At 44.6% G+C, this 13,470-nt stretch overlaps 1 protein-coding gene across 2 annotated transcripts in view; it reads right to left on the reverse strand.

The window, feature by feature from the left end:
- Positions 1-2,527: 2,527 nt before the first annotated feature.
- Positions 2,528-13,470, reverse strand: part of LOC115157668 (protein Niban) — a 63,824-nt gene continuing 52,881 nt past the window's right edge. For both annotated transcript variants that reach the window (XM_029706109.1, XM_029706108.1), the window contains 5 exons: positions 13,007-13,153; positions 12,007-12,117; positions 10,458-10,565; positions 9,693-9,804; positions 2,528-4,762 (listed from right to left, as the gene is read on the reverse strand). In XM_029706109.1, coding sequence (XP_029561969.1) covers positions 3,204-4,762; positions 9,693-9,804; positions 10,458-10,565; positions 12,007-12,117; positions 13,007-13,153 — 2,037 coding nt within the window. In that variant the 3' untranslated portion in view covers positions 2,528-3,203. The remainder of the gene's footprint in view (positions 4,763-9,692; positions 9,805-10,457; positions 10,566-12,006; positions 12,118-13,006; positions 13,154-13,470) is intronic.

A 13,470-nucleotide genomic window follows, 5' to 3' on the forward strand; every position in this document is an offset into this window, starting at 1 on the left:
CTAACTCAGCAGCTAACACAGGCAGCTAGCTGTGTCATGGAAAGTAATCCATTGTGATTTAATTTTAATGCCAATACTAGCTACAGTGGTTAGCTAGCTTGTAGGAAATAATTTGGGTTGTGTGCATTGCAGCGGTGCACTTAGCTAGCTACCATCCCATAGCCTACATTGCATGTGAAGTGTGACTGTCTCATGTCATTTAACCGTGGATGTACAGAGAAAATGTCCTATTTTTTCCTTTTTATTTGTCACAACTTTTGACTCCCTCCACGTGGGGGTTTGAGCTCCAAAAAAAGTTTTTTTGGGGGGGGGTGTTAGAGGTTTTATGATGCTTGTACCTAAACCAAAGTCGATAATTTTAAGATTGTTCTATACATCAGTTAGGGTTTCTATAAGCTTCAATATGAGGTCCTAAACCTAGAATGAAAGTGCATCCTTGTAGCTGTCAGGGCTAATATAGCAAAAATATTTGCCTTGGGGTAAATTGAGCCATTGACCATTGGGTAAGTTGAGCCAATGTAAGTGTTTTCTTCCCAAGTGTAATGCAAGGCATTACCTCTGGGATATGAGGTAACAGGGCCTGGCCTATGAAAAAAGTACAAAGGGTTTGTTAGGTGTTAAACCTGTGTTAAAAGATGCTTACAATATTAGAAGAGAAAAAGTGATTGTGTTGAATTGTGGGAAATAAAGATAGACATGGTTTTAAAAAGGTAGTAATATTTCATTGAGTGCAGAAATTTGTAGACAGCTTAATTTACTCTGTCCCGTGGCTCAACTTGACCTCATACCCGGGTTGTGCCAAGAGACCATTTTGTGGAAAAAGCTATGATTTCAAAACTTTAATGTTTACATGAATTCTGATTATTTCCAGGGATACACAACATCCTGAAATATATGTAGATATATTTGTTAGAAAGAAAACTATATTTCCCTTGACGGAATGATGCTAAATGTAAAAAAAAAATGCTGAATTTACCACTGTCCTGACGTTGGCCTGTTGGGGGAGGTTTATGACCCCCATAAATACCTTTCCCCTTTTCTCTCTCTACTTTATAGAGTTCACTCTTGTAAAGCCTTTGTAACAGAGAGTCTGGTAACATCAAAAGGTGGGAAACGGAACCATATTTCGGTAATCCAACCAGTTGAAAATATGTGTTGGTACTTAATGAATATGATGTCAGATCAGTTGTTTTCTGAGACATTACTACTAATGACAGGACGACATAAACTGTATCTTGGAAAGTCGACACATTCTAGTTATCAGATTCACATGGAATTGTTGTGCAATTTAAATGTTTAAATATGAAACTATTTGTGAAAAGATGAAATGTCATTTTAGCTTCTTAAATGAGAGAACGGTTTGTCATAGAGAAACTCTGCTCATTCAGAGGCCCCGCCCAAGTGAACAGACATTGGTTGTAAACTATGAAACACGCCCTTCTATTCACCCCGATATAAACCCGTTGACGAAAATCCAACTTTGTGTTCTGAGGATGAGAGGACGGTGGTCCCCACGTTGAAAGGGCTAAGACAAGAACCTAACGAAATTAGCATCGAATTTCAACGTGAAGATGACGATCAACACGCCGAAAAGATGAATTTCGACTCTACCAGCCAGAATATAGCATGAGCTTAAAGTACGGCAACTTGGTATGAACTTTGAACTCTTATTCACTAAAGAAGTGATACCTCCTAGCCGTCGCGTTAGCAACAGCAGTTGTAAACGTGGGCTAGGAGAGGACGGACAGAGTATCCATTCTACCACGCTCCAGTTCACCACTAGACATTCTTCAGAGGACAAGAGATCCATGCTGGACCACCCCGCCTTCTATCTACGACCAATCTATCGAAGCGCAGCTCAGAGTAAATATTTATTGCATTTTCCTTTTTCAAATGGGCGGTTATTTAGAATGCATAAGATACTGTATTTACGATAGCATAGCTGCCTACGGCCCGATAGACAAAATCTTTTTGTTCCTCAGTCTTCCCGCTTCTGTTCCGTCCGCCAGGAACGTTTCCTTGTATGACATAATTTGTAATCAATGTATGATCCATCCTGTGTATATGTAATTCTGTGTGATTATTTAGGTATTTAGTAAATAAATAATTAAACCAAATTTTGTATTGCTGATTCAACTTGTTAGCCAGGGTTCGTGAAGATAACCAAGAATTTACAACTTTCAGATGAGACTGAATAAGGTGATGATTAATAATTGACTGCTACTGACGTAAAATATTACTAGGTCTTTAAGAGTTTATTCGGAAGATAACAGCTCTATAAACATTATTTCGTGGTGCCCCGACTTTCTAGTTAATTACATTTACATGATTAGTTAAATCAGGTAATATTAATTACAGAGAAAGGATTTTATAAAATAGCATGTCATATCACTTAATCCGGCATAGCCGAAGACACGACACCCCACTCTCCTCTACAGTAACTTTTAAAAGATATCGCAAATTATAAAGGTATTATATTTTATAATTACAGAAAGATACAGTATGAACACAAAACAATAAACGTGTGTTAAGTGTTAAAAAAAAGAACGTTTTTATAAATGACAAATATATTGATAATTTTACAATTGCAATACTCAAATCATCATGCAGTAAACGATAATAGAACAATTTGTTATATTTTTGTTAATTTAAGCACATCCTTTATCATTCTTTTAACTGTAAAATATATTCAGATCTAAATAGCTTTGTCCCAAAAGGTCCTACAGAACAAAGCAAAATGGCTTAGAAATTGCAGTACTTATGTTGTCACGGTAAAACCAATTGCACAACAGAACAAAATGTAAGGCAAGGTGCTCGTTTCAATCCAAAAATGATTAAAAAGATGACAATTATTTAAAAAAAAAAAAAAAAAAGTTGTTCAATAGAAAATTGAGTATGTAAGTGAAATCTGAGTTATTTTTATATATATAATACATCTCTGCTGCACCAATGGCAGTCCTGTTAGTATAGCTATCAGATGTTAAAGTTTTTATGTTATTTGGTCAGTTTTATTTCTTCTCCAATCTGTGTGCTCCTCTGAAGAGAGACATAATTACCTCCTCAATTTCTATCAGTCTGTAGAAGTAAACATTTTCAGTAATTTATTTGACATAGAAATAGTTAATAGATGTTGAATTGGGTTCAAAATGAACACAGTTGATTGTTCTGTTGTTGATACACCCCCCTAGTCGTTCTTTCCCCAGCTAGGGAGTGCTGTTTCCTGGGGGACACCTCTGTATCAGCTCTTCTACCTCCACTACCTCCATCACCAAGTCACGGATGGACTTCACACTATCCAGTGGAACCGCTTCCTCCTCTTCCTCCTCTCCCTCCTCTCCCTCCTCTGCCTCCATACCCACTGTGTTAGACTGTAGCCCCAGAGCTTCTCCTCTGTCCCCTGCATCCACTACACCCCCCAGAGCCTCTCCTCTGTCCCCTGCATCCACTACACCCCCCAGAGCCTCTCCTCTGTCCCCTGCCTCCACTACACCCCCCAGAGCCTCTCCTCTGTCCCCTGCCTCCACTACACCCCCCAGAGCCTCTCCTCTGTCCCCTGCCTCCACTACACCCTCCCCAGGCCCAGTGAGTGGAGTAGTAGCACCCTCTGGTGATGTGACCAGGGTATTGCATACAAGCAGGGCACCCTCTCTCTCAGTGACAGTAACTCTAGTGACGGAGGTAACTGTCGCTCTGTCCTCACTGCCTCCATGCTGCATCTCTGATCCTGTGGGGTTAAGGTCATTCTGAGTCAGGGAGGCTGGTTCAGTGTCTCTGGCTTGGGTAGATGAGCTAGTTTGGACTGTACCACTAGCTTTCATTTCTGGAGGGGTGTCAGAGTGGACCGAATCACCGTCTACAGTTTCTATATGGGCGTTGGATAGGGCTGTACCAATGTGATGTGCTTCTGTGTTCTCTGCCTCTTTACAAAGATGTTCTTCCTCTTGCTTCTCGTCCACGGTGAGAGGTACAGATGCCCCCTCCTTCACCCCTGCAGGAGTTTTCAGGTAGACTGCTCTGTCTGTGGTTTTTCTCTGTCTCTGACCAGTGGAGAGCACTGCGACCTCAGGAAGAATCATACTCATTGGTGATAGAGCCTCGACACACACCGACACAGTGTCGTCACTCACTGGGCTGTTTCTGGCTTTGTCTGTGTCTGGTTTGTCTTCAGTTCCTGGTGGTTGGGATGCTTTGGCTGTGTCTGTAACTTCAGGTGTCTGGGAAGCTGGTTCAGCCACAGGAAGAGAAGCCTGGGGGGAGGGGCCATAAGGGGTGATTGTGGCCAAAGGGGCGTCATGATAGACTGAGGAAGCATCAGGTTTGGTTGAGGCAGCACCAGAGGGGTAATCGCTTTCAGCAGAGGACATTTCAGCTAGAGGTGAAGGGGTATCAGGCTCTGCTACAGAGACATCAGCAGTATAGGTAAATATATGTGCTGGGGCAGAGGGTGAGAGTGGGGCTGGGTCTGGAGCCTCCCTTTGTGGTGTTATGACAATGACAGGAGGAGTGAGGGCAGCCATATCTGGGACCACTGGGCCACCTTCCACCTCCAGCCTCCCAGTGCTAGAAGACGAGTTCCCCACCAGGGGAGAAGGTGCCCGCTCGGCCTGTCTGCTCAGCCCAGAGACGGCCATCTTGGCAGGGCTGGCGGGGGCGGAGAGAGGAGGGGTGCGACTGTCTGCCAGGCTGCTCTGGCTGGCACTCTGCAGGTCAATACTGTCCACCATCAAGTTGTTCTTCCTCAGACTGGCAGCTTCTTTCACCACTGGAGAAAATGAGAGACCGAAAGGGAGAAGAAAGAATTGATTAAGTCCATACAGGAGAAGCATACAGTACATACAATCAATTATGCCATACAGGGAAAACAAGAGGGTAATGGTGTTATGCAGGGTATACAGTAGGGTATTGGTGTCATACAAGGTATACAAGAGGGTAATGGTGTTATACAGTAGGGTAATGGTGTTATACAGTAGGGTAATGGTGTTATACAGGGTATACAGGAGGGTATTGGTGTCATACAAGGTATACAAGAGGGTAATGGTGTTATACAGTAGGGTAATGGTGTTATACAGGGTATACTGTAGGGTAACGGTGTCATACAGGGTATACACGAGGGTAATGGTGTTATACAGTAGGGTAATGGTGTTATGCAGGGTATACAGGAGGGTATTGGTGTCATACAAGGTATACAAGAGGGTAATGGTGTTATACAGTAGGGTAATGGTGTTATACAGTAGGGTAATGGTGTTATACAGTAGGGTAATTGTGTTATGCAGGGCATACAGGAGGGTACAGGAGGGTCCCTTGCTGCCAAGGGAATGCCTGACAGCTTGAAAGACGTTTTGGACACTACAGTGAAAATGGTTAACTTTGTTAAAGCAAAAGGCCCCTGAACTCTCGTGTATTTTCTGCATTATGCAGTGATATGGGCAGCGACCATGTAACGCTTTTACAACATACAGAAGTGCACTGGTTATCAAGGGGCAAAGTATTGACATGTCTTTTTTTTTAATTAAGAGACGAGCTTAAAGTTTTCTTTACTGACCATAATTTTCACTTGTCTGACCGCTTGCATGATGACGAGTTTCTCACACAACTGGCCTATCTGGGTGATGTTTTTTCCAGCATGAATGATCTGAATCTAGGATTACAGGGACTCTCCGCAACTATATTCAATGTGCGGGACACAACTGAGGCTATGATTAAGAAGTTGGAGCTCTTCTCTGTCTGCATTAACAAGGACAACACACAGGTCTTTCCATCATTGTATGATTTTTTTGTGTGCAAATGAACTCAAGCTTACGGACAATGTTAAATGTGATATAGCGAAGCACCTGAGTGAGTTGGGTGCACAATTACGCAGGTACTTTCCCGAAACGGACGACACAAACAACTGGATTCGTTGTCCCTTTCATGCCCTGCCTCCAGTCCACTTACCGATATCTGAACAAGAGAGACTCATCGAAATTGCAACAAGCTGTTCTGTGAAAATTGAATTGAAGCAGAATCCACTGCCAGATTTCTGGATTGGGCTGCACTCAGAGGATCCTGCCTTGGCAAATCACGCTGTTAAGACACTGATGCCCTTTGCAACCACGTACCTATGTGAGAGTGGATTCTCGGCCCTCACTAGCATGAAAACTAAATACAGGCGCAGACTGTGTGGGAAATGATTTAAGACTGAGACTCTCTCCAATACAACCCAACATTGCAGAGTTATGAGCATCCTACCAAGCACACCCTTCACAATTTTTTATGAACAACTAAGGTTTTATATGTAAGATTTTATTTATTTTATTATTAACCTTTATTAAACTAGGCAAGTCAGTTAAGAATACATTCTTATTTTCAATGACGGCCTAGGAACAGTGGGTTAACTGCCTTGTTCAGGGGCAGAACGACAGATTTGTACCTTGTCAGCTCGGGGATTCAAACTTACAACCTTTCGGTTACTAGTCCAACGCTCTAACCACTAGGCTACCTGCTGGTTACTAGTCCAACGCTCTAACCACTAGGCTACCTGCTGGTTACTAGTCCAACGCTCTAACCACTGGGCTACCTGCTGGTTACTAGTCCAACGCTCTAACCACTAGGCTACCTGCTGGTTACTAGTCCAACGCTCTAACCACTAGGCTACCTGCTGGTTACTAGTCCAACGCTCTAACCACTAGGCTATCTGCTGGTTACTAGTCCAACGCTCTAACCACTAGGCTACCTGCTGGTTACTGGTCCAACGCTCTAACCACTAGGCTACCTGCTGGTTACTGGTCCAACGCTCTAACCACTAGGCTACCTGCTGGTTACTAGTCCACCGCTCTAACCACTAGGCTACCTGCTGGTTACTAGTCCACCGCTCTAACCACTGGGCTACCTGCTGGTTACTAGTCCACCGCTCTAACCACTAGGTTACCTGCTGGTTACTAGTCCACCGCTCTAACCACTAGGCTACCTGCTGGTTACTAGTCCACCGCTCTAACCACTAGGCTACCTGCTGGTTACTAGTCCAACGCTCTAACCACTAGGCTACCTGCTGGTTACTAGTCCAACGCTCTAACCACTAGGCTACCTGCTGGTTACTAGTCCAACGCTCTAACCACTAGGCTACCTGCTGGTTACTAGTCCATCACGCTCTAACCACTAGGCTACCTGCTGGTTACTAGTCCAACGCTCTAACCACTAGGCTACCTGCTGGTTACTAGTCCAACGCTCTAACACTAGGCTACCTGCTGGTTACTAGTCCAACGCTCTAACCACTAGGCTACCTGCTGGTTACTAGTCCAACGCTCTAACCACTAGGCTACCTGCTGGTTACTGGTCCAACGCTCTAACCACTAGGCTACCTGCTGGTTACTGGTCCAACACTCTAACCACTAGTCTACCTGCTGGTTACTGGTCCACCGCTCTAACCACTAGGCTACCTGCTGGTTACTGGTCCAACACTCTAACCACTAGTCTACCTGCTGGTTACTGGTCCACCGCTCTAACCACTAGGCTACCTGCTGGTTACTAGTCCACCGCTCTAACCACTGGGCTACCTGCTGGTTACTAGTCCACCGCTCTAACCACTAGGTTACCTGCTGGTTACTAGTCCACCGCTCTAACCACTAGGCTACCTGCTGGTTACTAGTCCACCGCTCTAACCACTAGGCTACCTGCTGGTTACTAGTCCAATGCTCTAACCACTAGGCTACCTGCTGGTTACTAGTCCAACGCTCTAACCACTAGGCTACCTGCTGGTTACTAGTCCAACGCTCTAACCACTAGGCTACCTGCTGGTTACTAGTCCAACGCTCTAACCACTAGGCTACCTGCTGGTTACTAGTCCAACGCTCTAACCACTAGGCTATCTGCTGGTTACTAGTCCAACGCTCTAACCACTAGGCTACCTGCTGGTTACTAGTCCAACGCTCTAACCACTAGGCTACCTGCTGGTTACTAGTCCAACGCTCTAACCACTAGGCTACCTGCTGTTATACCACAGCTCTACCCTAGGCTACCTGCTGGTTACTAGTCCAACGCTCTAACCACTAGCTACCTGCTGGTTACTAGTCCAACGCTCTAACCACTAGGCTACCTGCTGGTTACTAGTCCAACGCTCTAACCACTAGGCTACCTGCTGGTTACTAGTCCACGCTCTAACCACTAGGCTACCTGCTGGTTACTAGTCCAACGCTCTAACCACTAGGCTACCTGCTGGTTACTAGTCCAACGCTCTAACCACTAGGCTACCTGCTGGTTACTAGTCCAGCGCTCTAACCACTAGGCTACCTGCTGGTTACTAGTCCAACGCTCTAACCACTAGGCTATCTGCTGGTTACTAGTCCAACGCTCTAACCACTAGGCTACCTGCTGGTTACTAGTCCAACGCTCTAACCACTAGGCTACCTGCTGGTTACTAGTCCAACCCTCTAACCACTAAGCTATCTGCTGGTTACTAGTCCAACGCTCTAACCACTAGGCTACCTGCTGGTTACTAGTCCAACGCTCTAACCACTAGGCTACCTGCTGGTTACTAGTCCAACGCTCTAACCACTAGGCTACCTGCTGGTTACTAGTCCAACGCTCTAACCACTAGGCTACCTGCTGGTTACTAGTCCAACGCTCTAACCACTAGGCTACCTGCTGGTTACTAGTCCAACGCTCTAACCACTAGGCTACCTGCTGGTTACTAGTCCAACGCTCTAACCACTAGGCTACCTGCTGGTTACTGGTCCAACGCTCTAACCACTATGCTACCTGCTGGTTACTAGTCCAACGCGCTAACCACTAGGCTACCTGCTGGTTACTAGTCCAATGCTCTAACCACTAGGCTACCTGCTGGTTACTAGTCCAACGCTCTAACCACTAGGCTACCTGCTGGTTACTAGTCCAACGCTCTAACCACTAGGCTACCTGCTGGTTACTGGTCCAACACTCTAACCACTAGTCTACCTGCTGGTTACTAGTCCAACGCTCTAACCACTAGGCTACCTGCTGGTTACTAGTCCAACGCTCTAATCACTAGGCTACCTGCTGGTTACTAGTCCAACGCTCTAACCACTAGGCTACCTGCTGGTTACTAGTCCAACGCTCTAACCACTAGGCTACCTGCTGGTTACTAGTCCAACGCTCTAACCACTAGGCTACCTGCTGGTTACTAGTCCAACGCTCTAACCACTAGGCTACCTGCTGGTTACTGGTCCAACGCTCTAACCACTATGCTACCTGCTGGTTACTAGTCCAACGCGCTAACCACTAGGCTACCTGCTGGTTACTAGTCCAACACTCTAACCACTAGGCTACCTGCTGGTTACTAGTCCAACGCGCTAACCACTAGGCTACCTGCTGGTTACTAGTCCAACGCTCTAACCACTAGGCTACCTGCTGGTTACTAGTCCAACGCTCTAACCACTAGGCTACCTGCTGGTTACTAGTCCAACGCTCTAACCACTAGGCTACGCTGCCGCCCTGATGGCTAAATAAAGAGCAACATTATTATTATATTATTATTTGTGCCCTGGTCCTATAAGAGCTCTTTGTTCACTTTCCACGAGCCGGGTTGTGACAAAAACTCACCCTCATTCTTATGTTTAATAATAAATGTATCGTATAGTGTGTGTGTGTGTTGCAGGCTTACAATGACGTCAAAAAAACATGGGTGTATATGTAAAGAGAATCCTGTTCGATGGATAACGGACAGAAGCAGGTAAACGCACCTTTGTCGACCTCGATGGTCAGAATGTTCAGTAGAATATCTTCATAAACGTTTTCCACTTTGATGAAGTTGGTGTAATCAGCAAAGATGTACTGGTCCAACTTCTGCAAGTCCTGTAAAGTGTAAGTTTCACGGTTTATATTATGATGAACTAACGGTACCTGCTCCAACAATGTTTCTTTAATTTGATAGTGTCACGTCCTGACCAGCAGAGGGAGTAGTTGTTTAGGATTTTGGTCAGGACGTGGCAGAGGGATGTTTGTTTTGTATGGTGGGGGTTTTGTGTGTGTGTTGTAGAGGGGTGTTTGATTTATGTGTTCCTGGGTTTTGGGTGTATGTTCTAGGTTAGTATGTTCTAGGTTGTATTTCTGCATTCTGTCTAGTTTAGGTTTTCTATGTTTAGGTTTGGGTGTTGGACTCTCAATTGGAGGCAGGTGTTTCTCGTTGCCTCTGATTGAGAGTCCTATATATGGGTAATTGTTTGGTGTAGTGTTTGTGGGAGATTGTTTCTTGTTTTGCCTGTGCGAGCATGACAAGACTGTTTGGTTGTTCGTGAGTTCGTCGTTGTTTTGTTATTCACTTTATTTTCAAATAAATATCAAGATGAGCATCCACATTCCTGCTGCGTTTTGGTCCTCCATTCCAGACGACAACCGTTACAGATAGGGTGAGATGTGGATGGTCTGAGACCATCAGCCCCGCTCTAGGATATATCTAGCAGATAATGACTGATATAAAGAGAGGAAAATGTTACCGGTGTACATACCGGTTTGTGTGCCGGAGCCAGGTTCCTCCTGATAGCAGGTAGCGTGATGTCAACCAGAGCCTCCTGAAAGATCCTCTTTCTCACCGTGCTACTGTCATGGTCGTACTGCTGCAGGGAACAACCACACAACAAGAATGTTACTAGCCTCTACACCCTGTTATAGACATATTGCTACAGGAAAGATGCATCAATCAATCAATCAATCAATAAACCAATCAATCCATAAATCTAACCAACCAGTCAACCAATTAATCACAAGACAACCACACAAGACAACAACCACACAACAAGACAACAACCACACAACAAGACAACAACCACACAACAAGACAACAAGACAACACAACAAAACAACCACACAACAAGACAACAACACAACAAGACAACCACACAACAAGACAACACAACAAAACAACCACACAACAAGACAACAACCACACAACAAGACAACAAGACAACAACACAACAAAACAACCACACAACAAGACAACAACACAACAAGACAACCACACAACAAGACAACAACCACACAACAAGACAACACAACAAAACAACCACACAACAAGACAACAACACAACAAGACAACCACACAGCAAGACAACAACCACACAACAAGACAACAACCACACAACAAGACAACAACCACACAACAAGACAACCACACAACAAGACAACAACACAACCACACAACAAGACAACCACATAACAAGACAACAACCACACAACAAGACAACAAACACACAACAAGACAACAACCACACAAGACAACCACACAACAAGACAACAACCACACAACAAGACAACCACACACCAAGATAACAAAACAACACAACCACACAACAAGACAACCACACAACAAAACAAGACAACCACACAACAAGACAACCACACAACAAGACAACAAGACAACCACACAACAAGACAACACAACCACACAACAAGACAACAACCACACAACAAGACAACAACCACACAACAAGACAACAACCACACAACAAGACAACAACCACACAACAAGACAACAACCACACAACAAGACAACAACCACACAACAAGACCACCACACAACAGGACAACAAGACAACCACACAACAAAACAGCCACACAACAAGACAACAAGACAACAAGACCACCATACAACAAGACAAGACAACCACACAACAAGACAACCACACAACAAGACAACAAGACAACAACCACACAACAAGACAACAACCACACAACAAGACAACCACACAACAAGACAACAACCACACAACAAGACAACAAGACAACAACCACACAACAAAACAACCACACAACAAGACAACCACACAACAAAACAACCACACAACAAGACAACCACACAACAAAACAACCACACAACAAGACAACCACACAACAAGTGTTAGACAGAACAACCAGGGCTGAGTTTCCCCTAGCCAACTATGAATTCACTGAAAGTAAGCTACAGTAGGTAGGGGGGTGTTGCATCGTACAATCGGAAGGCAGGAGGTATGAAGCTACAGACAGAAGACAGGAGGTATGAACCTCTGTCTGTTATCTCACCTTGAGGACTCTGAGCTTTGCTTTCTCCATGGCTGAGGTGAGATTGGAAGGGTTGTCTTTCAGTGAGCTCTGGAGGAGCAATTTAAAGGTGTACACAGCATTCTCCATCAGCTACAACAAGACAGAAACACACAGCATTCTCCATCAGCTACAACACAGAAACACACAGCATTCTCCATCAGCTACAACACAGAAACACACAGCATTCTCCATCAGCTACAACAACACAGAAACACACAGCATTCTCCATCAGATACAACACAGAAACACACAGCATTCTCCATCAGCTACAGAAACACATTAGATAACATCTCATCCAAATCTGAGATGTGAGGAAATGGTTTGTTGTAGAATATACAGAAAATATATTAACGGCGGGTTAGGGTTTTGTCGAGTCTAGGTCTACTTTTGACAAGTCCTGCAGTATCTGTCTAACCTGTTGCATGTCTATCTGCATGCAGTGGATCAGAACTAACCTGTTGCATGTCTATCTGCATGTCTATCTGTATGCTGTGGATCAGAACTAACCTGTTGCGTGTCTATCTGTATGTCTATCTGTATGCAGTGGATCAGAACTAACCTGTTGCATGTCTATCTGTATGTCTATCTGCATGTCTATCTGCATGTCTATCTGTATGTCTATCTGTATGCAGTGGATCAGAACTAACCTGTTGCATGTCTATCTGTATGTCTATCTGCATGTCTATCTGTATGTCTATCTGTATGCAGTGGATCAGAACTAACCTGTTGCATGTCTATCTGTATGTCTATCTGTATGTCTATCTGCATGTCTATCTGTATGTCTATCTGCATGTCTATCTGCATGTCTATCTGTATGCTGTGGATCAGAACTAACCTGTTGCATGTCTATCTGCATGTCTATCTGTATGCTGTGGATCAGAACTAACCTGTCGTATGTCTATCTGCGTGCTGTGGATCAGAACTAACCTGTTGCAAGTCTATCTGCATGTCTATCTGTATGCTGTGGATCAGAACTAACCTGTTGCATGTCTATCTGCGTGCAGTGGATCAGACGAACTGAGTTGGAGAACTTGAAGCGATGCCTGAGTTCCTGAAGCTGTTCTGTCAGGACCTCCACTTCCTGGTAACACTCCTCCAGACTCGCCTGGCACATCTGCCCCAGCGCCTGGGGAGAGAGGGAGAGAGACGGAGAGAGAGAGAGAGAGAGAGACAGAGAAAGAGAGAGAGAGAGAGAGAAAGAGAGAGACAGAGAGAGAGAGAGAGAGAGAGAGAGGAGAGAGACGGAGAGAGAGAGAGAGAGACGGAGAGAGAGAGAGAGAGAGAGAGAGAGAGAGAGAGAGAGAGAGAGAGAGAGAGAGAGAGAGAGAGAGAGAGAGAGAGAGAAAGAGAGAGAGAAAGAGAGAGAAAGAGAGAGAAAGAGAGAGAGAGAAAGAGAGAAAGAGAGAGACAGAGAGAGAGAGAGAGAGAGAGAGAGAGACAGAG

Source organism: Salmo trutta, chromosome 21 (assembly GCF_901001165.1).
Source record: "Salmo trutta chromosome 21, fSalTru1.1, whole genome shotgun sequence".
NCBI lineage: Eukaryota > Metazoa > Chordata > Actinopteri > Salmoniformes > Salmonidae > Salmo > Salmo trutta.